General features: G+C 42.7%; 1 protein-coding gene across 3 annotated transcripts; it reads left to right on the top strand.

Moving 5' to 3' along the window:
• Positions 1–6,065: 6,065 nt before the first annotated feature.
• prag1 (PEAK1 related, kinase-activating pseudokinase 1) lies at positions 6,066–26,619 on the top strand. 3 transcript variants are annotated; one of them, XM_008424426.2, is made up of 6 exons: positions 6,066–6,551; positions 9,016–9,360; positions 9,453–11,176; positions 18,302–18,447; positions 19,382–20,148; positions 24,991–26,619. In XM_008424426.2, exons 2-6 carry the CDS (start codon positions 9,097–9,099, stop codon positions 26,149–26,151), a joined length of 4,062 nt encoding a protein of 1,353 aa, XP_008422648.1. In that variant the 5' UTR covers positions 6,066–6,551; positions 9,016–9,096; the 3' UTR covers positions 26,152–26,619. The 3 variants fall into 3 exon arrangements, with proteins under 3 accessions (XP_008422648.1, XP_008422647.1, XP_008422646.1); XM_008424425.2 differs by having other exon boundaries at positions 6,068–6,551; positions 9,020–9,360; positions 9,450–11,176; XM_008424424.2 differs by having other exon boundaries at positions 6,068–6,551; positions 9,450–11,176.
• The last annotated feature ends 1,376 nt before the right edge of the window (positions 26,620–27,995 follow it).

Genomic DNA, 27,995 nt, shown 5'->3' with positions numbered 1-27,995 from the left:
TTTTTTGATGGGTGAGGGGGAATCTGTGCTCTTATGCATCACGTCAAATATAATTCAAGTTTCTTCACGTCCCCTTTAAAGAGCTGGGTCGTGGTTCTAACAACAAGTTCACAAACACACATTAAAACGACGTTTTCACAGCAGGATGTACGTCCACCTCCAACGTAGGTCGGAAGTGGAAAGACAAACAAGAGACAAGGAGAGCTCTTCTTCTGCTCACACAATGAAGTTAAAATGTGTTTTGGAGACTGACCTGGTTTTTAATACACCAGGAAGGTATCCTGTAAGGATGGGGTTTAAATTCAAAGGGACAGTTGATGGTTTTGTTGAAAGGGGGTGAGCACTAAATGTGTTGCCAGCATTAGGCAACTCCCTTGATGTCTTCTATAAGTTAAATCCAGATTAGTCGGTCCCAGAAGCTAAAGATAATTTCTGGTATGATAAAAAGACGTCTTAAAACAACTCAAATCTTAAAACAATTAAACTGTTTTTTGTTTTTTGGGGGGCAGGGGGTTCATGCTTCACATGTTTGCATTAGAAATACATTTACAGAAAAGCCAATTTATGCAGTCAATGAAGACCAGTAATTTTTTTTTTTAAAGCATCTAACCAATGTCTTAATCATCTTCAGATGTCTAAGCAGAAGTTGGTGTGTATTTGGTCTAAAAGTGAAGGCCTTAGAAAACTTGCTTTAAGACATTCCATTAAAGTCTAAATGTAGACTTAGTTCAACCAAGACAAGCGTGAGAGCAAATGAGCTGGGCATAAATGTAGGATCTCTGGACCACAAACGCACCACCTTTACCACACGAGCTTTGCGATCACACACTTCAGCTCCACAAAATCAAGACCTTTTTTATGTGTGCGAGTCATGGGGTTGTTTTGTTATTGCTTGAGAATTATTGTCGTCTTTTTTTTTATAAAGACAAATTAAACTCTGTTTCTCATCCACTTCAGAGATTTTTATTTAGCACTGTGGTCACAGACTTATTTACAAAGCTATTTACGTTACTTAAAGGTTCACAAGATTGCATTTGTATAAACTTTTTTGAGATTGGAGTCGTTTGGACTAGCCTAAACAACCAACTAACTTACACCATGTGGTAATACAGAGAGAGTTTCGCACGCCAGCTAACTGCTAACTGCTTAACTGCTTTTAAACTTTCACTAGAACCTCCCTTCAAAGATATTGAAGTTTTCCATTAAGTGATTATCAAAAGCTTCTTTTATTATTATTATTATTATTATTATTATTATTATTATTATTATTATTATTATTATTAACCAAGGTAAACATTACATAAGATGTACCCAAGGAATGCTAAGGAGAACATAAATGTGTCAGCGAACGCTGAGTTTCATAATCACAGGTTGAGCCTGCAGGGACAGGTACAGGAATGCAGAAATGGAGACTCAGCTGACAAACTGCATCATCCGAGGCAACAAAGGGGGCTGGAAATCACAGAGTGGGTCTGTGTTTTCTATATGAGGTGTGGCTCTCTTCTGCTTTATCTTTGCATTCCTAACCACGCCAACTCCTCTACATCAGACTAGCACTCTCCCTCTAACCCACACACACACACACACACGCACACACACACACACACACACACACACACACAACTGCGTACATGGTGCCAGGCTCTCAGAGGCATATGGTTTCACAAGGTGGTTATCTTTGAATGCTCAAGTTTTAAGAGGGACAACCTGGGGAGACCAAAGTGAGTCCTGAGGGATCTGCTGAATGTTCGGTGCTTGTCGTTCTTTGTAGTGTTTCCGACCAGCAGTAAACAGACTGTCTGCAAACAGCACTTCCTCTGCTCTTTCATCTTTCATTTCAAACACCTGTTGAAAATGTTCAGATTTCACTTTTTTTTCCAATTGTGTGTGTGTGTGTGTGTGTGTGTGTGTGTGTGTGTGTGTGTGTGTGTGTGTGTGTGTGTGTGTGTGTGTGTGTGTGTGTGTGTGTGTGTGTGCTTACAGAGCGTAGGAGAACCTGAGATAAGCACACGGTTTCAAATTAAAAGTCTAATGTCTCCGATGACTAAAGAGTATTCTTAACATGCGGGCCAAACTCAAACAAAGACCTTTTGGTGTTGTGGCAGGAAATCCTTTATGGTCTCCTGTAGTAGGGGAAGTTACACTCAGGCCGAAACCTGAGCAACACAGTACCTGGTTTGTCAATTAGCCCAAACAAACAGAGAAAGAGGGCAAAAGTTTCCCTTTGGCTAAGAGTTTGGTAAGTTTAAAAAGGTCCTATCGTTAAAAACAGTAATGACCATTCAAAATTAAGGTTTCCATGCCTTTTGACTTTGTAAATGAAACGGTCCACCTACAAAATTGATGTGGGTGCTGGTCATTTAGTTTCTTTGCCATGTCATAACTTTGGAGTCTTGGGATCTTTGGATGTTTCACATTAACACGGCCCTCGGCAGAGATTTGTGTGACCCACATCACAAACTGATCTAACAAGGCGTTCCCTTCATTTTTGTATGATTGTTTCTATGTCAGCAAGATTCATGAAGAAAAGCCTGAAAGTATTTAAGAACTTGAATTTCTCGTTGGACTCGTACGGACGATTAGTCTGTGAATTTAAGGTAGGGATAAGTCATGCGAAGATTTGGCTTGTAAACACAAACGCTCAAATAAACTGAGTCATGGTTTGTTTTTCCTTCTGACATTTTTGGTATGAAGGAAACTGATACATTTGCTGTGGAGACCTTCTGTGCTGAGTCGAGTTTTAGGAACACTTTCTTAATCTTGTATAAAAATAGTTTTTTTGTTTCAAAAAGACAATTTTTGTTGTATTGCCTGTTTGCTTCCATGGAGCTCATCCACATAGCAGAGATGAGGTTTTGTAACAAAAGTACTCACTACGTCTTTTTGTGTCTCCCTAGTAAGCAGCAAAATATCCAAGTAACGTGTTTCTATTAGAAACCTTTTTTTTTTTTTTTTACAAAGAGGTTCATAGGCTTTCTGCTCTCTTTCTGTTTTTGAGGACAAATCTGAAATGGCTCAGTTTGGTAAAAGAAAAAAAAAGGGTTTTAGCCAAACTTATAATCTGCATATGTCAATGCAATGGACACAAATAAAACGGTTCTTTGCACTCAGATATTTCCTACGTAGAAGCAAGCCACATAAACAAAGTGTTACGTATTGCAAGGGATAGCAATTCCTGTGAACGTCAAAAGCCATGGAGGGCTGAAAGTACCCAGCTCTACCCAGAATGAGGCAAAATGGTGTGACACAACAGTGTGGTGACTGGTTAACACACACACAAAAAAACCACAGGCATATATTCTGTTACTGTGGCGTTGCTATTGATGGTGCAAATGAAAACAGAAAGAAACCCCGTGTGGCTCAGGAGAAGATCCTACGTTTATTATCCCAAGGAAGTCACCAGAACAGGTGAGTGGAAAATCCCCACAATTATCCTGACAGAATAGTTTCAGATATTACAGTAAAACAGGTGCACGAGAAGTCCCACTAAAAACAGGGGAACAGCACCGGGCTAGTCGTGTCCTGCACATTTAATCTCTCTTCCATAAATAATAAATATGATTGCAGGTTTTATCTGATACCAGTCGAGCCGTCAGTCATGAAGTGAAGCTCCATCTTTTCGTTGCAAGGTTTATATCTATAAGCTCATTAATCTCCCGACTGAATTTAATCTCAGACGATTGCCCCTTTTAATAATTCACAAGAAGAAGGAGCAGGTAGAGAAGGGTGACTGCTGGCAAAGCAGCGTTCCCATGCAGGAGCAGAATGACTGTCTCGAAAACCTGAATGTATGAATCACTACTATCTGGCCAACACGAATTTATTTATTTTTTTGTTATGAAATTATTTTTGAATTGAGTACCTGTAATGTTTGAGGAGTACAAAGACATGCGACACATAATTCACCGTCCTGATGCTGTATCTGAGCCCAGCGCAGCTTGTGATTGGCTCCTCTGGGACAGCATCCTCATGTTGCAGTCTGCAGGGAGGTTAACCCTGTCCCCGTCTGCCTCTCGGCCTCACGTCCAACCCCACAGCAGCGTGCCGCACAGCAAACAAACTGCTAAATCATCAATGTGCTCATCCTGGCAGAGGCTTTTGTTGCCAGCGACATTTGTGTTAGCTTGCTTGGTAAGAGCTAGGAGCAAGGAGCTTGAGCAGCTCAAAAGGCTGCATGGCTCTGTTTTTGTTTGTTTGTTTGTTTTCTGACGATTTGGTAAAACTATGTAACACATGCAGGGACTATGCGTACACTGCAGCAGTTTGCAAATTAGATTTTCTCATGCATATTTGCTTGATGAAAAAAAAAAAAAAACCTCTACATGAGAGTTAGAGTAAAAGTCTCCTTAACCTAGTTTATTCATAATATGTACATACCATTTCAGTTTTATTTGACAGACCCACCCTGACAGAATGAAAACACATGTAGATGATCAGGGGTTCTCTCAGCACAGACACCATCCACCACCTAAATCAGAAACTTATATTTCCAACACTAAAATTAGAAAATGAACCCCCTCCCACCCCCCCACGAAAAAAGGCAAGAAATTTAGCAGTTGGAGTTATGTCTTCTTTCAAAATGCATCTAAAAGCTTTCCGGGTGTCATCCTGCCTTTTATCTGCAAAGCAAGAGCTGCTTGAATCATCCCATTAGCAGAATTATGACAAGCTTTTCCTTTGCCAAAAAATAGATGAAGCGCAACAAGCCCCTAATCCTCTTGAGAGGACTGCATCCATCTCCAGATTCAACAGGTGGTCTTGTAAAGGTTAGCACTTTTCCTGGATCCAGTCTCTGTTGTGCTACTTATGCTGATTGTCTCAGCTCTGCTATAAATCCTCAGGCGAGGTCCAAGAAAACGGCGTTACTGTGTCCAATCAATGCATGCGCGTTGAATCGGACCATACGCAAGGAAGCAGACTGCGTGGGATCTTTGATTTTGTAGGGTTTAGGAGATCTAAAGGGTTATGTTTTTCTTTTTCTAACCCTTTTAACCCATCAAAAATGATGAAAATGGATCCTTATACAGTGGTTTGTAAATGTATTCATATACGTAGTTTTTTTCAGGTTTTATCACCAACAAACCCTTAGGGTCTCCATAGCTTATTCAGAAAACAGTATTATGATCACCAAGGAAGACAAACTTATACAGAGTTTTAAAGCAGATTTGGGTTACAAAATAGTATCCGAGCTTTAAACATCTCCTGGAGAATTGCTCAGTCTGTTATCTGAATATAGAAAGAGTCTGGCATCCAGTTAATCAGGAAGATCATGAAAAAGCCAGCATAAATGTAGAAGAATGTGCTATGGTCATGTAAAGCTAAACGTTGTGGCCTTCTCTGTGTGACATAAAGCTTGAAATGCACATCATCCTGAACCCAGGGGAGTTAAGCAGAGCTGATGACAACGTGGATGGGGCAAAACACAGGGCAAGTCTGCAGGAAAAACTGCTACATGCCTTACAGCAGCACAACAGTCCTGAACACCTCCAGAGCAACAAGATAATGTTTTATACAAAACCTCATTTGTCTGCTTTAATGGCCTTGTCAAAGTCTAGCCCTAATTCAACCTGAGGATCTGTAGCCATGAAATGGAAAATGATGCTCTCCATCTTGTCTGTGTGAGCCAGAGCTGTTCTGGAAAGAAATCTCACTCTGGATGTGCAAAGTTGGCGCAGACACAAACCCTCAAAAAGACTTGAAGCTGTGATTGCATTTTAATTCAGTGACAAAAAAAAGGTGCAGCTATACTTTTGCATGGCACTCAGTTCGTTGTATTATTTGTTAGCAGAATGTGAAAACACAAAGTCAAATGGCTGACCTTTGCAGATGACTGGTTCTTCTATGTTTGTCCCTCCCCGAGTTCTGCCTCTCCCTTTTGCTGACCGTAATGGAGACCAGCATGGGGTCCAGACTGGTTCTGAAGCGGTGGCAGCGTGCCCCCCCCATCACTGTCACCCAGAAACAGGAGCAGTCCCGGGGGAGAGAGGGGCACTTCAAATTCTGCCCACTTCAAAGAGCCCTCTGATCAAGATTGATTGCTTGCATTAGAAATACAACTAAACTTAAACGGATAAATTATGGCTGTATTAGATTTCTTCAACAGTCTAAATTTTCTGTCCGTAAATATTTGAAGAAACCTGATTGTGTGCAGAACATTAATGACAGCGAAGCAACGCAGGAGGTTTAACGAGGATCGGTGAGTGTGGCCGCTTGCCAGACTGCATGGCTGGTTGAAGGAGCTCCTCCCACCTTCTTCTGCTCTCCCCCTGACGCTGCAGCAGAGGACTTCAGCTGTTCTCCAGCAGCATTTCACCTCTGCACAGATTAGCGGCGGCAGCAGCAGCAGCAGCAGCACCAGAGGCATGCAGGGCAGGAGAGCAAGCCAGCCCGTAGCAACGCACTCTACCCCGGCTCTGTAGCCGGAGGGAAACCCGTAAGGACAGTGGAAAAATCAAAGGACCATTTATCATTGGGCACGTTTTCTCTCTTTTTTATTTTTTTTTCTCACGGAAAAGCTTTTTGTGTTGCCAGGGAGGAGAAAGTCCGAGCAGGTAAGCAGCAGGCAGCAGACAATATAACCTTGAGCGCTCGATTATGTTGCAGCTGCAATTTTTATTTTTTTATTTATTTGTTTCTACTCGTTTATTTCCTCCAACATACCTGCCTTACTGAGCCACACTCATTGTTCTGCTTTGATTATATGTGATAAAGGGGTGGGTGGGTGGAAAAAACGTATCAAAAATGTTCTGTTTAAGTAATTACAAGGCGGGACTATTTTACCAATTTACTCACTGGAGCAAAGCAATTTGATCTAAAACCTCATTTTTCAGAGCCTCAACCCTCTTAACACGTGGAGTGTGTTCGTCGCATACCTAAGAGAAGTTTAGTCAGATACTGGAAAGATTAAAAACAGCTCAGAGTTGGAAGTTTTTGAGAAGTTTTGGCGGACACCCCCTTCCCCTCTCTCTGACCATAAGCAGAAGAACAGGTTGCGCCCCCCTCCCTCCTCCTCTTTCTTGGTGAATGAAGGGGCTGCTGTGTGGGTGAGCAGGCGTGACGAATGCAGCGCCCGTTCAAAGTGAGTGTGTGCACACACACTGTCGTGACCTGGTTATCAGACTGGAACATAGACAAATGGACGTCCAATTATTGTGATCATGAATGAATGACTAGACTCTGGACATCACACTCTCTGAAAAAAAAACAATTAAGCTTCTTGGACACTGCAGCACATACACTGTAAGTCTCAAAAAATGACCCCCAGGGTCTAGTGCATGCATGCTTTCTGGTGCAGACAGATTTAATATTTAGATAAGGTATAACTTTATCTGTTTTTAGAGCGTTGCTGTAAGACACCTCACTTGCCACATCTTGTTTTTAAAATGCATACATTTAGCGAAGAGCAATGCAAAACTTGAATACCTCATGAGGAATGAGGACGATCACTTCAAGGTTCATGATGTCTGCCTCAAGTGGCACCAAAAGCTTTAAATCCCACATCCACCATCAAGCTGGTGACTCCTGGCATACTAGCGAGACATTTTTTTATTTCTTTTATCCGTCAGGGCTTGTTGCAAGGCTGATATTTTTGCTTTTCTCTGTCTGTGTGTGTGTGTGCTTTATATGAGGAAGTGAGAAATGCTGGACCTTGAGCTTGAAAAGGTGTGGGGAATGTAGTATAAGGGGTCTATCTTTGTTCAAACAAGAACCGCTGTCCACGGTCAACAAGCAGCAGGAACACCATTCGATAAAGTCTTAGTCTTGTGTGGCTGCATTTCAGACAACTCGTAATAGATTGTGAAGTCCAGGACCCCCTCTAGGTCTATCAGCTCTTTGTGACGGTGCTCTGAAAATGTGCGAGTCTCTATATCTCATCGCATGACTCGTGGACAAGGCCACGAGATGTTGGGCAGCGCTCTGCTTCCTCTGTTGTCGCAGGAACGGTTAAACAAACAGTGAGCTCGTGGGTGCTTTCCTGCTCATACTAAGTCAGAAAGAACAAAGAAAATGTAAACAGGTATTATCTTTACCAACAGAGAAACTCCTTATGACCACGATAGGATTAGTAGATCTCAAGATTGTTCTGCTGGTGCCGTAGATTATATCTTTTTTTTTTTTAAACACTTAACTGTATTATTTTAATATGCATTACTTTTTACATAAATGTTCACTAAATACATTTTTACAGCTTTCTTTCGGAAAGGTTTTTGCTTATCGTCTCCCTTTCTCAAATATTCAGCATCTGAATAGTGAGCTGATCTTGACATGAGTTGTAGTAGCACCTTGTTGAGAAGCACTTGTACTGTGTTAAGATTATTAAAAGAGCCCCAGTTACAAGGAGACAAGTCCTCTGAAATGTGGCTCTTCGCCTCACTGTCAGTCCAGTCAAACAGGACATGACCACTCAGAGGGAGGAGTTATGTGCGGCTCAGTTTTGTTTGTTAGCAAGGGAGCGATGCATGTGGAGTTGGAGATGTGGGCGTGTGTGTTGTTGCACATTGGCGGGGGAAGGGAGCTTGTTCTGGGTGCAAGATTCACCCTGGTGAGACTTGTGCCTTTAGACATTCCTGACATGCCGACCTCTGGGATGTTTGAGGCTCCTCCGTCTTCTTCTTGCTTGTCGGGGGGCTGCTGAGGACTCTTTGTAGGGCTTTCATGTTGCTGGGCTTACTTCGGCGAGCCTTTTGCTTGAACGGAGACCACATGCCCTCTAATTTAGGAGGCCATGGGAACATATAGCAGAGCACATATTTGGTCATCTTGAGTTACATCTTGGGATGACCCTCACGTTCTTATCGCTTGGCTGTCGTGGCCTGTTTCACTCAATTTCTTTTAATCACTGGCGTCTTTGTTCTAAACCTGGCATTTAGACTTGTTTTGTAAAATTATTAGCAGCAAAATGTAAAGGATGAGCTCATCAATAGTTTGTTCTGGCACTCAAAATAAAAATGATCTAATTTTATCTCCTGGTTAATTATGTTTCCATCTTCTACCATCTTCTGATGTTCCTCCTAGCCAGCCATGAGAGCTGATCCTCTGTCTGGAAGATTCCTTCGCCACCTCCTCTGACCAAATCCGACTCTCAGCAAACCGAAGATGTCAGCCTGTGGCGACTTTGCAGAACACGTGTGGAAACCCGGCTCTTGCAAGAACTGCTTCCACCCGCTCAGTGCACACAAGACTGGCCGTGTCTCCGATGACAACGTCCCGCCAGCTTGTTTGAAGAGCAGCTTGGGAGGTGATGAGGAGGGTGCAGTGACTGCACCTTCGCCCTATAGCAAGCCGACCATTGCTGTCAAACCCACCATGATGAGCTTTGACACAAGTGAGACGAAAGATGTGAACATGAACATAGAACAGGTGAGCTTCTTAAATGATTGCCTGTACTTCACTTTCTGACGTTTTTTTTTCCTGGCTTTTAATGAGGTCTTTTTTTTTTTTTTTTGTAGCAGGACAACCCAAAGAGTCCAAGTGAGCGAATGGGTCTGAAGAAGCTCCAAAACATGTCACCACTCTACATTGATGATAATAATGGTTGCAACAAGGCCCATAAAGAGGCGGGTCTTCAAAGCCCTAATGCCAAGATTGACTACAACAGCTGCCTCTCCTTGTCCCCCAGTATCCTGCCCAAAGACTCTCTCTTCATTAGTAATGTTTATGTCAGCCAGGAGGAAGGAAGAGGTTCGAAGAGTTTCAAGAAAAATGCCAATGGAGAATCATGCTGGCAGCAGAATAATGCGCCAGCAATTGGGCCAAAGAGCACTTATAATGAAAGAAGTAATTTTAGGGAGTCAAATGAATCAACAGTGGAGGTCCCTTTGTCAGTGGATGGTGTTCCTTCTGAACACACCACAGTTCATCGCAACCCTTTTTCCAGTAGTGACATCAGCACAAAAATACCCAGCACTTCCACTGCCTACACCACAGTTTCAAGCGTGGAGTCTACAAATCACATTAGTCCAACATCCCTCAGTCCTATTCCTGCTCTGTCTAAACAGAACAGCTTCTCAGACTCTCCTTCTTCCTATCACAGCAGTACTGATTCCCTTCCTGGGCCTGATGGATCAATAGAACAACAGAACGGGCTAGGGATACACCAAAGTCCATCAGCCACAGGTAGTCCAGAGTCAACTCCAAGCTCTCCGAGTGTTCAGGAAGACTCTGAACCAATATACGCTGAAAGCACCAAGAGGAAGCCTAAGCCACTAGGAAATGGACTGCTTTCCTCTCCCGAGTCCCAAAACCAGGTTAAGCAATCCAAGTTCTCGGAGTCTGAACGTTCTGGAGAAAGTCAGCGCGCCACCATCACCGTAATGGCTGCTCACACAGAGGAAAACAACAGAACTTTTTTCCTAAGCAGCCCAGATTCGGGTGTCGGCACCCAGTGCCACTTTAGCCCTACAGCATGCAAAGACCCCAGTAGCCCAGCCTTCCGTTGGCCCAGTCCCAGCTACAGTGTACCTTCTCTTGGCAGAGAACCCTCTTTGTCCCCCAACCTGCACCCAAAGCCCCAGTCTAGCCCACCCATTCCTCCCAAGAGAAGCTCTCGCTCCCCAAAACTAGGTACCTCTAGCCTCTCACCATCCATGTCTTCTCCAATCCTCCTTCCTGAATTCCCTAAACTCGGCACATCTAGCCTCTCGGCATCCTTGTCCTCCCCTATCCCGCTCCCAGAACTCCCCATGCTCTTCCTCGTCTCTGCGAGAGAAGGACACTTCAAGGGCCCCGCAGACAACCAGTGCGCAACATCCGAACGCTTACACAAGTTCAGCCACCACAGCCCTGGCTGGAACTGCCGCATTGAGGAAGAAGAGGAGGAAGACCGGAAAGGGATGGAGAAGAAGAAGAAGCAAGTTGCCACTAGTTTGGGAACAACGTCCCAGGGGACGGGACTCGTCAATGGTGCTGCTGTCTGGAAGGAGGCCAATGACTGTAAGACCCACAGCAGTCCCCCTCCGACGACAGAGCCAGGCACGGCCCCCCCGGCTGCCTCCAACAATGATGCCTGTCAGCGGGAAACCGAGGGCACCAGCACAGAGGAGGAGGGCAAGCATAGCGAGAGCATGCCGGCCAGGCAACCGTTGCATGGAGGCTCGACAGAGCTGCTGGCTGGGGGCAAAGGAGTTTCCAACCTTGACCTCAACCCACCACCTCCCCCACCTAAAAAGCTGCACAGGTAAGAATAACAAAGATCTTGTTTGGATTTATGCTATGGGACAATAATGCACACAAACATGTCATCTTATTTTTTTTATTAAATATCATAAATCCAAAAGCAATATAATTATCTGATTTACTTTTTTTTTAAAAAAGTATAATGTTGATTGGCAAGTCGAAGTTAGCAGAGGGACAATATGGAGTCAAAACTATAAAGATAATGAGGCGTCACTGTTTAAAGTACAATTTTTGATGTTTGTTTTCCAAAAATAATCTCTACTTTTAGGAAAATTTGAGTTTTCCATTCCTCAAACTTTTGTTGCAGTATAAACAATCTTTATCCACATGGAGGGAAAATTGCATTAAAACTCAGACATCTTAAGCAGCAGTGAGTCTAAATTATTATTTACATTCAGACAGCGGCGTTATCGAAAATCCGCTAGCTCTTTAAACACAATTTGGATGCCATTGCCTATTTGAGCCCATTTTTATTCCACTATGGCATGCACAAGTCTAGAAAATGGTCTCGGCAGATAATTTAGCACTTTCCCCATGCAGTAGGTCTAAATTCAGATATGGGATTTTCTCCCGTGTCTGGCGTGTATATATAGCTGCGTTGCTGCTACAGTGCACACGCTCACTTCTTGCATTTAAATGCACCTTACTGCAGTCATCTCCATGTGAAACCTCCAGTGCCTTCTCCTTTCATAGCATCATTATTCAGCCTTGAATTGGCCTCCATTCTGACGCTGTGTGATCATTCAAACCATTGGGGCATAATCCTCAATGCATGCCTTGTTCTGTTCCTACTGGTATTGTGACTTCTTCAGTTCTAATTAATGCACAAAATGGGCCTGGTAGATAGTCCACTGCTGTGTCACGTTGCTATAAACTGTTTAGGCTTCCGAACAATAAGTCTCATTGTCAAATAAACTGGCTTTTTATTCTTTTTTTGTTGTTGTTGTTCATCACACACAAAGTTTTTATTTATTTTTTTAAACATTCGTTTGCAGCCTTTCAATATTAACCAACATATTTGCACTGTAGCCATACTTCATGTTCGTGAAGTAAACATCTGGGTTTTTTTTTCCACTTAACGTTTGTAATTTTGCCCAGTTACCACGTGGATAAGAATACATTCTGCAGTCTGAGTCAGCAATCCACAACAGAAAAAGAGAAGGGGCCCTCGGTTTGGTGTTTAAAAGAGGATCAAATGATTCCCTTAAAATAGACTTTTCTTTGTCTGGGCTGGTGAAGATGAGGTGTAACTCGCCTCCAACCAACTGTTTTTTTAATAATACATTTTGTCCACTTGAATCAGACACACCAAAAGCCTGCTATTGTCAAAAATGGCTGATCATGTTCTGTGGAGTAGAGCGAGGGCTGAGGGGAATATCATTTTGACCTTTACACCAGCAATTATAAAAGGCCTCAAGTTGATCCAAATTAGTAGGAACTGTTGCCAATACACTACTAGCCTCTCTGAATTTCTTGAACTGCTTTATCATAGACTCAACAAGGTGTTGGAAACCTTTTTTTTTTTTTTAGAGCATTTGGTCCCATCTTGGCATGATGGCAATACACAATTGCTGCAGGTTTGTGGGATCATCCATGACACAAATCTCTTGTTCCAACACACCTCAGTGGTGTCTTTTTGATTGAGGTCTGGTGATTGGTGAAGCTGAAGTATAGGGAACTCCTCAAGATGTTCAAGAACCCAGTTCGAGATCGTTTGAGCTTCATGACAGAGGCCATAAAACCTCCCACCAATCTGCTTTAGGGTTCAAAATGTGCTTTCCGAAATGCTTTTCTGCCAACCTTGAGTGTAACAACCTTTGAAATCAAAGGTATTTTTGCACTCTCAACTGCCTCTCGCTGAATATTTTCTCTCGTATTTTGATCATTTTCTTTGTCCCCGAGAAATGACTGCGCATGTAGATCCCACCTGGTCAGCAGTTTCTGAAATGTACAGACCTGTCTAATGCTACATTCAAAGTGACTTAAATGTGCCACCTTCCTCATTTCGGTGCTTGATTTTAACTTCAGCAGCCTATCTTCACCACTAAGTATCAAAATGCATGAGTTGCTGCCACAAGCAATTGAGCAGCTTTGCCAAATAAAGTGATTGTGGAGTGTATTTTGGGTTATTTGGTTATTTTATATCTTAGTGTTTCAATATCCATTATGATTTCCAGTATACATTTGATATCATTCTTGATTGTTGGTCAGCAGAAAAAACTATTCAAATATTTTAATTTGAAATATTTGAGTCACAACTTTTACATTATGTAGATGATGCACACCAATATAATTAAAGTAAAAAAAATAAAAGAAAACTATAATCTGTCACAAGATCCAGAATGCAAAAAGGCATTGCAATTTCTTTAATGTGTCTGATAATAGATGCATTACCCTAACATAAAATGTTATACTAAGTATATTCAATTTTGAGATATTGACATTTATGAAGTCTCTCTAATCATTAACGTCATTTAAGTATATTTGAAGATTTCTTGTTCTCTACCATTTTGTAATTTTAAATTTGGTGAGCATATTGGCAACATATTATATAAGATTTAAATGCTTTTTAAATCAAATTGGATAGATTTTTCACTTGGATACATCTTGTGTTACATTTTTGAGAAGCATAAAACATTTTGATTTACAAGTCTGCAGGATTCATAAATAGTTGACCACATTTACATAGCAAACTGAGAACAGATGATGCACCAGCTTCTTGAAGGAGTGTCCCATTTCTCAGTGGGATCTCTAACCCCCTACCTGAATTAAGTGCCAAGGCAAACAGAGAGGTGTGAGAATGGCCTTAGGACATGGAAATGATATTCAGCCTTTAGTTTGGTGTTTATCAGAACAATAGGTCATAGGATATAAATTTTGACTTTTTATATTATTTTTTGCAGATTTTTATTGGCAGAAGTTGTATTAATATTTGTTTAATGAATGGAAACTCTTGACCACCACCCAAAGTCACATGTACATCCTCTCTTGTGAAAGAACATTTTGATTCTCTGAATCATTTAAAAGCCACAGATGGCTTGAAGAATCTGCCTCCCAGAGTGTTTTATCATGGTTGTAAATGGTACTTCGTCGTCTTTATCTATTCTATCCGGCACCGTACTGCGTGGTGCGTCAGACTGAGACGACCGTGTTTGTACCTGTGCCCTCTGTCCTACGTAGTCTTCATAACTAAGAAGGTGTGTCAGCTGGCCATCGATTGCTGCCAAGAGGCGGGGCTTAAGTGAGCAGATTGTTGCCCCTGGCAGCTCCCAAACTGTTCCGGCTTGGCTATCGGTTACAGCCAGTAGAAGTAGAATTTATAGACCAGCCTCCTGGATTCAAGTCCACTTGAGTTGGACTCGGGTTTGAGCTGCTTCCTACTCAGCAAACACATGTTCCAAAAGGCTCTGCCCCTCCCTCCACAGAGCCACCCTGACATGTTTTATGTTTTATTTTTTTTCTGCAGCACAACAGATAGCATCTTGTTGATGCCGGACACACTTAGAGTTTACTCCACACTGGTGGAGCTGAACAAGGGAATGCTAAATATAAGAAACAAGTGCTTATATTCCACACATCTAACGGACGCAGTTGCTTTTTCCTGCTGAGACACTTTAAATATCCTCATGACTCGCGTGGAACCAGGGTTGTGTTACTACACATGACAGGGCTTTAGAGAGCCACCAGTCTGATCCAGGGGCCAATTTTGTGTGCCTGCCGACCCGGCAAGGACCTCTGCTTCGGCAGCATGAGGTAAGCACCTGATAGCTGCTTCTTTTTTTTTTTCTTCTTATGTTTTACAGTTGGAGATGGAAATTTACAGGACTTTTTTATGAGCAGTCTCATGATGGGAAATGGTGATGTTCTTGTGGTTCAGTATTGGCTTAAAAAAAAAAAAAAAACATTTACAGTAAACCACTTTTTTTTTCAGAAGCGTCTGCATTTTCACACCTTTATCAATAGCTTGGTTACCAAAGCAGAACTTGACTTTTGTTTTCACAACCTGCACGGGTGTTAAGGTAGCTGTAAGTTTGGAGAAAACCTGAAAGGTAAAATATGTACTTTTGCTCTTATAGATGAGAAGTGACAAAAGGAAAATGTACAGAAAAGTCTTAGAGTGCAGTTAAGAAGTAGACGTCTGACTGAGGGGGCGATAACAAGCCAGACTGGAGCCTTGTACAAAAGATAACATGGATTTGTGTCAAACATTAATGGATCTTTGGTTTATATGACTAGATAGCCATGGTGACTCTACTACAGTCAAAGCAAAGGAACAATCGGTTTCTTTCTTCTCTGGACCATATTGTAATGTACGGGAATTCCACAACAAGGGTAAAATGTAATCCAACACGGAAGATAATAAACTATGTAATTCGGAATTAAAATTGATAGCAGAGCAAAACATAGTTTCAATACTGATTAAGCATTTGAACAGAACAATCTTGGTGTTTAAGTATCACTGCAGAAGCAACACTTTGCCTCGTATGGTAGTTTTTGTTTCTTACTTCAAACTGTCAAGCTGAAACCTCAACCACAGCGGTGCAGGGAAAGAAATGTTAGAATTCACAGAACCTTTTATTTTTCATCTTCCTTCTTTTGTACTTGTGATTCTATCTTGGGCGATGATACATTATTATAACAGCTCTTATTTTGCAGCTGTGGAAATGATATTTGTGTTTGTATTTTAAGTCAAAGCAATCAGATCACGTTCTACATTTTTTACCTCAAGTTTTTGTGTTGCTATTGTTGTTCCCTGAAGCCATTATGTTTTTAGTCAAGGGTGTCCTACTCTGAGAATCTGAAGCCATCTCTTCTGTATATAAATTTAAGATTATTGTTCTAATATAGCATCTTTGGGATATTAGAAAATCATTCAACGATGTGACTAATCCACATTTGGTGCAAATGTGCTTCCAACTCTCAATGGTCTTTAGTATCATGGTCCATCCAACAGACTGGATATGTCATTGCCATGCAAAGTCAATTCAACATATCATGCAGGCAATTTGTGTATTAATAACTGATGAGTTGCTGAACTTCTGCGCACTTTCCCAAATGTGAGAAAAGTGCTTCTTTGATGGTGTCACGTCATTTGTTTTACCACAAACTGGGGCCTCTAATTTCAATACAGGAAGTGAAACCAGTTGAGTGAGTCACAACAACACCATGGCTGCAGCTTTTAGTCTGTGTCTCCTTTAACCCAGAGGGCTATCTGCAGCCAGCTGCATGTAACTCCACTCCGGTCTGTTTTTAAAGTCAGGCAGCCTCCTGTTGCCCTGCTTTTTTTAAAGACAACGTCAGGACTCTGTGTGTGTGTAAACAGACAGAGGCTGCCATGCACCGTAAGGGTATCTGTTGATATTTAGCGTCTGTGTGGCTTCTGGGTTGATAAGCGGAGACACCTCACTTGACGAGTTTATCACAGTGCTTCACGCCCGGCAGGAAGGATGATTAAATCTACGGAGAGGAAACGGGCAGCAAGGATGTTTAGGCTAAAAGTGAGCATCCCACTCGTGGGAATGAACGTGAAATCCACCGGCAAATCATAGCGTTTTGAGAATACTTCTCAATCCTTGCCATTTTGTTGAAACACGTGCAAAGAATGAAGTTTTTTTTAAATTTTTTTATGCATGTTTTGAATACACACTTGCTCAACTTGAGCGATAAATGCAGAGACACACTCATGGACTTGCAATCCGTACATTCATTACCATTTGTCCCCGTGCCTCAGCACTTCCCCTGCCTTTCATCACACCTCTTTTGTCTGCAAAACGACAGCGGATCCTCTAGCTAGCGCACTGGCCACTGAGCGAATACCCTCACCCTTTGTCTCCCCCACTGCACTCCACTCCTCCTGTCCTCCTGTTCTGTTTGTTCTGCTGATTTATGTAGGAACTGAAGTCGTGGAGGAGTCAGTTTGAAATGACGGAGAGGAACGATAAGGGAGAGGAACGGGTTCTAGCCCTCCACCCCTCCGAGCCATTTAGGTGTATAATGAGACGAGTGAATGGCTGTCAGTCAGCCTAATTGGTCAGCTTCTGGATTAAAACTCTGCTCATGGAGTCTTTTTGGTGGCATTGTGAGAGGCCATCATGTCAGTCAGGAAGTAAAAAGGAGGAAGGAAATGCTTCTCCCTCAAATATGAAAAGGAATAAGTCTTGATGTTGGGTCGTGTTTTATGTCATACATGGGATTATGAAACAAAAGCTCTGTACCTACAAGGTTGAATGTTTTCCCGCATTTTGTCACAGAACAGTTACAAACCAGAGGGTTTTTTTATGGGTATTTTATGTGCAAAGTAAATGGTAAATGGCTTGTACTTAGTGCTTCATTCACACACACACATCCACACGCTGATGGTGCCAAGCTACAGAGGAGCCACAGCAGCTATCTTCTTTGTGAAGAAGGAAAAATGTGACTGGCTTTCTGTTTTTTTTTTTGTTTGTTTTTTTCACAAACAAAAATCTATAAAATATTTGCAATAGCATTGAGCCACTTTTACTCTGGTACATATAAAAGAATGTACCAATTGTCTTCAGAAGTGACTAAGGGTTTTTTTTTTTTTTTTGCTTGAGTTTCTTTTAATTAATTGTGAAATTGCCTTTCCTTTTTCTCATGCAATGAGATGCTTCATGTTTAGAATGTCAGGACATTGTAAGCATTACTTTTTGTTTTTAAATCAACTTGTGGCCACAGTGATTAGAGTTCAGCAGAAGTTCCAGAGCTTCGACTAGTCTCACGCTGCAGTTTTTATAAGTTTGTAAACAACATATTCATGAGGATCTTTCTGTTTCAGCAATAAATCAGCTCAGAACAAAGAAGTGTACCTCGCTGTGAGGAAGTGGAACTACTCCTGACCATTTAAAGTAAAAACAAATGTACTCTTTCGCCTAGATTTATCAGCACCAAAACATAGAAAAAACAAAAAAAAACAGCCAAGAGGAAGCGAATCAGTTCCACATTTACAAACGGTCACATCAAAACATTACCATTTTTGCAGCAAAAGTGCAAATACCGTGGTTGGCCTTGCTGACAGTTTCCCCTCACCAATCATTTTGAAATTAGTTCACACAATTTTTTTTTTCTCCCCTCTTGTTACTTTAATTTGCTACGTTGTCTCTTACAGGGTGAGTGGTAAGATGAGCGGCAGCACCGTGGAGTTGAACTGCAACAGCCAGCGAGGGTCAGCAGAGAGCCCCGAGTCGTCTGTACGGAGCCTGGGCAGCATTAGCCTAACAGCTGCGTCCACTGACAACCTGACAGCTGACACCGGTAAGTCGGTCACAACAAATCACGTCAAGTCAAGAGGATTTACTCCAACAGGGATGTGCACAGAGAATCCAAAGCGTTGTCTCGTGTTTATAGGGGTTAGTTGCACTGCTGCTCCCTCACATTCAGCCCCCCGAAAGAGGAGATGTTCTGCTGCGAGGTTATGTTTGCCCACTTATCTCTTGCCTTCCTTATTTTGTTATGACTGGGTGCGTTTGAGATTTCTAAAGTCTTCAAACATATGACGTGGCTCGCACAGTGAGTGGCATTTGTCCTTGGCGTATCGGCTGTAAACCTTGGTGGCTCTCAGACGCTTGTAATTGCTGCAACTTCCCGTGCAATGCTGTTTGAAGAGATAATTATGGACTCTGATAACGAGGGGAAAAAAAGGGTTTGGCTACATCCTACAGAGTACGTCTTTTTTTTTTTCCTGCCTTTATGCGTCTCCCCTCACTGTGAAAGCAGTTATTGAAGACTGCACAACGCAATTACCTTGTCGTCTGCCTCCTCAAGTGTAATGCGAAGCCTTTAATTGAATTGAATGGATCATAATCGGGTGGAAGATGTTTTGAGTGTTGACTTGAATCAGAGGCTGTGGAAATTTCCAGCTCTTCTGAGGAAACGAGGTATGTGTTTATAGCTAAGCAGTTAGATAAGGGGGTTGGATGGTCTAACGAGGTTTACAGTAAGAAATATATGAATCAGTCAGATATGGCTCTAGTATTTCTAAGAAATAGGAATAATACTTAGAATTCGGCTTGTTTTCTAGGTTGACGAGCTATTCCTGGATGGAATGACAGAACAAGAAATTATTTTTCTTTATTTATTGCAAAGACACTCAAAGAAAATAAATACATTTGGTAATATAAAAAACAGAATACTCAATCAGACTGAGATCATACCAGAAGCCACTAATGTAAATTTTTCTCCTTCTTAGGGTCTCGAGATGCTACGCGGATGTCTTGTTCTTCGCCGTTTCCCAGAACTCCTGTGGCATCAGCTCCTGGTTCTCCTCACTTGTCCTCCTTCAGCAGCTTAAGCACCCAACCGCCTCCTCTGCCAGAGAAGAAAATGGTCAACCGCACCGTGTCGGCTCCAGACACAACCAATGGGAAATCCTTCATCCGAGCCTACCCGCGACTTCCGTTTGCCGGCTCGGAGAGCAACATGTGTCGCTCCGCTGATGCCGGTTCCCGCACCAGCCTGCTGTCGAGCCCCGTTGACCCCCGGCCTGTTTTCTCCTCCAACGAGTCCCTGGAGCGCTGCCACCTCCCTCTGGCTAGGCCCTCGAGGTCCCGGACTCTGGATGAGCAGCAAAAGACCCAGGGGCGGTTAGGCGTGCACTGCCGAACCAGCATCACCTGCTTGTCCTCGCCGCAGCTTAGCGCGCCCTTTTCGGCCTCGGAAGCCGGCTCAGCGCCAAACCTCGGCTCGAGCATGCAGCTCCAGACTCTTCTGAGCAACATCGACAGCAGGGAAGGGGTGTACTCCAAACTGGGTGGCCTATATGCGGAGTCCCTACGACGCTTGGCCCTGAAATGTGAAGATCACTTTACTCGCTCCCAGAAGAATCCGCTTAGGTTTGACGAGAGCAACTGGTCGCTATTCAGGCTTACTTCCAACAAGCCGAGCTGCAACGCAGGAGATGCTGTGTACTACTCTGCTGCCTGCGCCTCGGACCCCAGGAACTCCTATGCTGTGAAGGTAATCCTTGAATACTGAAATAAAATAGTGTTAGTCCTATACTCTTGGTTCAACTGACAACTGAACAGCTAGTGAACTGTCTGAGAATTTCCAACGAAAAAGAGTTTTATTTCATTACAGAGCCCTCAGGACATAGTGGGGGTGTACTGATTCGATATTGATATTGGAAATTGGTCCGATTTGTCAACCAAAAAAAAGGAGTATTGGATCATGCAACCAAAATCTCCGATATAAGCATGCCGACAAAAGCTCTCCGTTCCAGCATTTAGTCTGCCCCAACATTTCTCTTCTGCAGTGCTTGTATCTAGCATGCAGATCCATTGGAAAATAATCAATGGGTCAGTTGTACTCTTACCTCTTGTTGTTGACTATTGTTTTCTGTTCGAGCACTGTCACGTGATCAAGGCGTTTTTAACACTACACTACAAAATAAGTAACACAATTACATATGATCCATACTGGTAACATATTGAGTCAATATTGGTATCAGACAATAGTGAGAGCTGCAATATCGGTATTGTATCAAAAGCGAAAAAGTCTTATCACCTATAATTTGCCAGTTTCGCCTCAGTGCAATTTTTAAAAAATCTTCTTAAATTTCCGTTTTTGCTACACCTTGAAAATTTTTACTAAATTAGTAACTTAATGCAGAAGTTTTCTAACTTTTTTTAGCGCAACGATTAAAAAGAGAACTTGCTAAAAAAAAAGGTTTCTTGATGCCCTAATTCAGGTGTGAAAGTTGGATGTTTTAACACCCAACAGCAGAGGGAGTTAGTGATCTGGATCAGTAATGTTTGTCCACGATCTTGTGTTCAGTCTGCACTGTAGCAAAACTCCAAGTAACCACTAACTGAACAAAGTACTTTCACTACCGCTTTGGGTTTTGAAACAAACCACAGCATCAGGATCGATGTTTGCTTGGGGTTAAGAGCTCCATCATCCTGGGTCAGCCTGCAGTAGAGTTAATGTTTCTCCAGAATTAAAAGGAGTCAGATGAGGTGTTTCTGGTATCTGATCAGGATACCTAATACAAGTCACCCTTTGAAGGTTTCTCGGACACATCCAGCTGAAAAAACATCAGAGAGTTTGAGGACTGAGCTTCCCTCCTGCTGCTCCGGCGAGAAATGTATATAAGCACAATAAATAGAAGTAAAACGCAGCTTTGTCTCAGCAGCAATATCTGTCTCATCATTGAATGCTTCTGAGGAAATGCACGATCTGTTCTCACAGTCTGATGTAGCAATAGGAGAAGCTTTAAAGTAGGGAGAAAATAAAAAAATAAAAATTATAATCCCTTTTTTTTATCCACATCCATAGTCTTTGATGTGAATTCAAAGACTATTGACCATTTTTTTGACAGGATTACGGGAAGTTAAAACAGGACAATGTAGGAAGCATTAGACATTCAATTGCTGTGTCGAGCCTGTTCACTCCTGTTACTTTAGCAATTGTCTAGTGGGTGTGAATGTTATAAAACGGTTTGAAAGTTTAAAGAAAAGCTGTAGAAATGAAAAACATGTGGTTGCAGTGTTGTTGGTCTACAGATGGGATGGTTCCCGATGCTGTTCAAACCTTCAGACCCCAGAAAGTAAACACGCAGCGAGCAGGGCGTGGATTCAGTCTCATTGATCTTTGTGCTTGAGTCTTTATTGCAGTGCAAAGCAGCAGCTCTTTGTGCTGCATGCGTTACACCACAGACTAGCCTCCCAGACTGTTGCTTAATATCTCCAGCCACAATTAATCTTTACATTCCAGGAAGGATTTACAGTCAGACAAACCACTGTTGTCAAGGCTAACCCGCTCTCACACTCACACTCACACTCGCACACACACACACATGCATACAATGCAGCATGAGAGCATCCTTCAGAACTGCTGATGATATATATTTCTGCAGCCACTTTGTGTTTAATAGGCTGTCTGTGGTGTTTAATTATTTTTATGTTTCAGACATGTTGATTCTTAAAATCTGTTCCCAATAAATGTTTTTAGGAGAGATTAGCAATCCAACCATAGCCACAATAAAAACATTGTTAAGATTTTGTGAGAAGGGTTTTTGGTGGTGTTGAGTGTTTCCCATGACAGTTTTTTACAATACTTAAAGGTCCGGGATTTATTTATTTATTTATTTTTTTTGAAGTGTCTTTTTAAAGAATGCGAGCAGTTAATAACTTGCCTATAAAGGGAAAAAAAGAGGTTCAAGCTAATGGCTGGTCTGCGGCGGCAAAGACCGAAGCAGACTTTAGTCAACAACTCCGATCTCAAAAACATTGTTGTGGTTTCTGCACCATGACCACCATCATGTTTGCACTGAACGATTATTTACAAAGGAGTGGATTATTATGAACAAAGAAATTTAATCTAGAAGGCAGTGCACCACCAATATTCTTCCTGTGTGAAACTAACGGAATAGAGATTCTGAAGAGAAACTTCTGGAACACAACTTCAGTTGCCAGTGCTATTTGCGATGCTAAGCTAGTAGCTACTACATAGCTGAAGACCAAAGTGGACTTCAGCAACCTTAAAACAATTCCGATCTCAAAATTATTCCAGTATATCTAACGGCATTTTGTGAACCTTTAAATACTCCATCATGATTGCATTGGGAGGTTCATGAAGAAGCAAAGGGCTATTTACATGTGGAAATGGAGGTTGGAGGCAGTACACCACCATTAATCTTCCTGTGTGAAACGAATACTGAGAAACGAAGATGCAGAGTTTAATAGAAAAGTGAGGCAGTGTACAGAAAAAAACTAATGAACAACAAAATCACATTGAGCAAAGCTATTACAACTGTAATAGCATTGCTTTTACCCCAGCTTTACTCCATCCATCCATTTTCCTTAATGGGGTCGGGAGGGTTGCTGGTGCCCATCTCCAGCTAACGTTCCGGGCGAGAGGCGGGGTCACCCTGGACAGGTCGCCAGTCTGTCGCAGGACACAGGACAAACAACCATGCACACACACACTCACACCTAGGGGCAATTTGGAGAGGCCAATTAACCTGACCAGTCATGTTTTTGTACTGTGGGAGGAAACCAGAGTACCTGGAGAAAATCCACGCATGCACAGGGAGAACATGCAAACTCCATGCAGAAAGACTGGGTCCGGGAATCGAACCCAGAGGCTTCTTGCTGCAAGGCAACAGCTCTACCAACTGTGTCACTGTGCAGCCTCCCCAGCTTTACTATTATGTTAAATGGTTTACATGTTTCATTCTTTATGGTTCTCACAAGAAGTGATGCATCACCTCCACCCTTCTTTTCTTGTGTAAATCATTAACTTATTTGTTAATCACAACCTAATGCATTGTTTTCAACCTTTTTTGAGCCAAGGTACATTGTTTTAATTGAAAAAATCACGAGGCACACCACCAACCAAAAATGTAAACAAAGATACTCTGTAGCCGCCTATATTACATATATAGTCATTCTTATCAAAGTGTCTTGAATAAGAATCAAACACAAAAATTATTTTTATTATATTTTACATTTCTTATTTCAAATTGCACTTAACATGTCTACTTCAAAAATACACCTGAACAGTGAAACACTGTCGTGTGATGCATGACTGTAGTAACATTCATGCATCACTAATTCTCTTGTTTTAATGTAAAATGCTCTGTACCTACTGCCATCTAGTGGTGATAGAATTACATGATTACGCCACTAGTCACTGCTACGGCAAAGACACTCAAAGATGGCATTATTTGCAGATAATTAATTAGTTTTCAAAAAATATTTTAAGACCAATTACCGTATTTTCCGGACTATGAGCACACCATACTATAAACCGTACCTTCAAAATTTTTGAAGCCCCCTCCGCCCCCGCTTCCCGGAAACTTACACCGGGCTACAGGCTGCTGGTATCTCTGCCGCTCTCTATTTCCCATAAGGACCCAGCATAGGGCAGCAGAGGGCTGTGTCCTAATAACTGCTGGATATATTAAGGACGCAGTTCTCTGTCTCCAAATCCGGTGTTGTTCACGCCGAGTTTACGTGCAGCGGCTTTATTTCCCTCCTGTACTGCCTGATCGATACTCCTCAACTTAGAAGCTGCATCATATGAGTTTGAAAACATTTCTCCGTCGTGCCTGCTGCTAGCATGTGCTTGTTCTAAATGAAAATTAGCGCGTTCTTCTTTGATTTCCAATTTTGACTTCCCATGATTCACTTCCTGCTAAAGAGCTCCCTGGTGGTTGTAGAAAAATCCACATAAAAGCCGCATGTTCAAAGTGTAGGAAAAAAGTAGCAGCTTATATTCCGGATGGATATACGGCAGTTGTTCATAGGTATATTAAACATTGTTTACTAAAACAGATTTTATTTTATTTTTTCCTCTGGGCTCCTAAAAGTCTGCTTTGGAGACAGGTTTCAACCTTTGGGTCCAAATGTGTATTTACTCTAATTCAGGGTTGCTCAAGTCCAGTCCTCGAGAGCCACCATCCTGCAACTTTCAGACGTTTCCCTGCTCCAACACACCTGAATCAAATGAATGGCTTGTTCAGAGCTGATCCTGGTCTGTTGGAGTGAGGATGCATCTAAAAGTTGCAGGACGGTAGCTCTCGAGGTTCAGAGCGAAGACCAGCAACCCGTCCAGGTTCTCAACCAATGATTGTACACTGCAATCTCCATCCCTCGTGATCCTGCAAAGATAAGCAGGAATAAACAATGGTGACCTACAGCAATCAAAATATTGTGCATATATAAATCAGAAATTGGGGGGGGGGGAAATGCTATTTCCATTAATAATTTTTTTTTATTATCAAGAGCATATGTACCTTTTTACATCCAATCTGTCTTTGACCTTTCTCACTTCCGCCTTATGTCGCTTGCCTCACAGATCTGTAAGAGTTCATCCAATGATGCCAAACAGGGTCATCTCTATGGCCTGACGGTGCAACAGAGCATCCCTCCTCACTTTAACATCCAGCAGGATTGTGGTCACTTCCTCGCCTGTGTTCCTCAGAGCATGCTGCCCTCAAATGAAGTCTCTCTGCCTGCCGCGCCGGCTCCTCCATCGCCCCAGTGCGCAGCGTCTGCTCAGGGTCAGCAGGCGGAGCAAGAGAGAGTGGTGGTCATCACGCCTGAGATTCCCCATCAGACCACGGCTGACTTCGTTCGGGAGTGGGAGGCGTTCCATAAGACTCAGCCCGAGGTCTACGAGCGCCGCGTTTGCTTCCTGCTTCTGCAACTCTGCAATGGCCTCGAGCACCTGAAGGAGCATGGGGTCACACACCGTGACCTGTGTTTAGAAAACCTGCTGTTGATCCCTCACCAGCAAAGGCCCGCCCACCTAACTCAGCAGAGCGCCGCCGACGGCAGCGCCTGCAACGGTGCAGCTGCTGGAGATGTTCAGCGCCACCTCCCCCGTCTCCTCATCAGCAACTTCGCCAAGGCCAAGCGGCGCTCCTCAGAGGACGCCGCTTCGACGAACGGGGACCCTCGCGTCAAGCGCGACCACGCCAGACTGGCGCCCGAGATCGTCTCTGCTGCTCAGTATCGTAAATTCGACGAGTTCCAGGCCGGCATCTTGATCTACGAGCTTCTCCACCTGCCCAACCCGTTTGAGGTGAGTCCAGCGCTGAGGGAACAGGACTACCGCTGCGAGGACTTGCCTCCTGTGCCCCCTATATCCATCTACTCCTCGGGCCTCCAGAGGCTCGCACAGCTCCTCCTGCAACCCGACCCCATCAAGCGCATCCACATCCAGGAGGCCAAGCGGATACTACAGAGCCTTCTCTGGGGCCCCCGGAAAGACCTGATGGAGCAGCAGTGGGAGCGGCACAGGCGAGGCGGGGGCTTTGTTGACGGGTCCCGAAACGAAGGCCTGCTCAACTGGCTGGACGTGAAACGGGCCCTGCTGATGATGAAGTTCGCCGAGCGCTCGCTGGAGCCAGAGAGGAACGCAGAGCTGGAGGACTGGCTGTGCTGTCAGTACTTTTCCACGGCTCACCCGCTGTCTCTCTGCCACACGGCCGAACTGCTCTACTCCCTAAAGTGATGGCTCGCGCGTGCAAGCCGCTGCGTCAAAATCACGTGTTAACTTGTGAACGTGCGAATGAGAGTCAAAGATAATGTCCAGACACTACGCACTGAGCTATGAACCTGATAATGTTACTTCTGAACGCATGAGAGCCAGAAATCAAACCATCTACACACTCTGTGCTGGAGTTTCTTCACCAATGGCAGCCCCCATGAAGACAGGATCAGAGGACCCTGAAGAAGTAGAGATGCACCAATCAAAATTTGGGGGCTAATTTACAAAATCTGTTTTGTTTTTTGTTTTTTAAAAAAGGCTTGGACCTGTTGATAGGGATTTCTCTAAAGACCAGAAAATAGGAGTTCAGTATTCTGCCATGAGTGTTTGTTTAATCCTTTATATTAGGAGTAAAGACTTCATCTGTGTGTGTGTGTGTGTGTGTGTGTGTGTGTGTGTGTGTGTGTGTGTGTGTGTGTGTGTGTGTGTGTGTGTGTGTGTGNTGTGTGTGTGTGTGTGTGTGTGTGTGTGTGTGTGTGTGTGTGTGTGTGTGTGTGTGTGTGTGTGTGTGTGTGTGTGCGTGTGTGTGTGTGTGAGAGGGACAAATTGCTGCAAACCAGGTTTACTATCATCTGAAAAAGGGTTACATAGTTAACATTTTCTACCAGCATTAGCATCATATATTGGTGATCAGACACAACTGACACTGCTGTTTCCATGGTTCTCTGAGGTTGCCAAAGTTTCCAAATGCAGCATTTTCTACAACAGGCAGCAGTTAAAAGCTTGAAAGGATAAACCACTGCAACTTTGTTGTAACTCAATTAGCATCCCCGTTATCTGCTCTCTTGCAGAACTAGATGAAACCATGTTGTAGAAAGTTTTAACGTTCTTCACATCTTTGTTTCTCCTGATTATAGTTACCACGCTGATCCAAAAGATGCCAAACTGTAAGACGATTTCCACCTGTAACGACTTCCTCGGCAAATAGTGCTGTCAGCATATCCTGGTAGCTTCTGTTGTGGCGTATTCACTGATCTGGCTGGTCATTGGTCAAAGCCGACCAAGCTTTCAGCCAACTTTCATCGCTACAAAAAAAAGTGATTGACAAAGTATCATTACCAAAGTTTCTTATTTAACATTCTGTGTATTTAATAAGTAGATGTGGAGACAGTTTATGCACTGTGGAAGCGTATTAACTTATAACCCGATAATGTGTCTGTCTATAACGCGTAGTTGTCTAAACGTACAGCTCATTTTTCTCCATTTACATCTAGTTTCTTCTCAAAATAAGATGTTGATTGTCTATTTGAGCCTGTTGTACCTTCTCCTCCGCACTCTAAGCCGCAGGCACATAGTGCTCTACTGTGAAAGCAACTGGATACTGGTTTTACTGGCCAAAACGATCAAACACACCTGCTTCTGTATTGACTGACAAAGTTTTCCCAAGCCCTACTGACTTCCATCGCATATTTAAACGTTCTGACATTTGTTGAGGTGCCTTTTGTTCATTGTACATGTTCCAGTGATTTGAAACCAAGTGTAAATATATTTCATTTGTCCTTTGTGAAACTGGCCTTTCACAGAATGTTCCGGTAACAACTTTGTACAGTTATTTGTAAATGATTTTCAAAAGCAAACGTGAGCCCAAGCAGGTCTTAAAAAGCCATGAATATGAGCAGCAGGTGTTATTTATGACGTATTTTTGTTTTCCTACGCAAGTCACTGGAAGTTTTTCTGAGTTCACTGTCTTTTTTTTTTATATATATATATATGTATAAATTTCCTTTTGTGACTATTGTTGGGTGCAGAAAAAGGCTCAAATGATCTGTTTTCTGCTTTTTTTTTTTAAATCCCCAATAAAAATGTTC

Source organism: Poecilia reticulata, linkage group LG12 (genome assembly GCF_000633615.1).
Source record: "Poecilia reticulata strain Guanapo linkage group LG12, Guppy_female_1.0+MT, whole genome shotgun sequence".
In the NCBI taxonomy this organism is placed as follows: Eukaryota; Metazoa; Chordata; class Actinopteri; order Cyprinodontiformes; family Poeciliidae; genus Poecilia; species Poecilia reticulata.
Note: the sequence above shows the minus strand (reverse complement) of the source record. Positions and strands in the feature narration are given on the sequence as shown.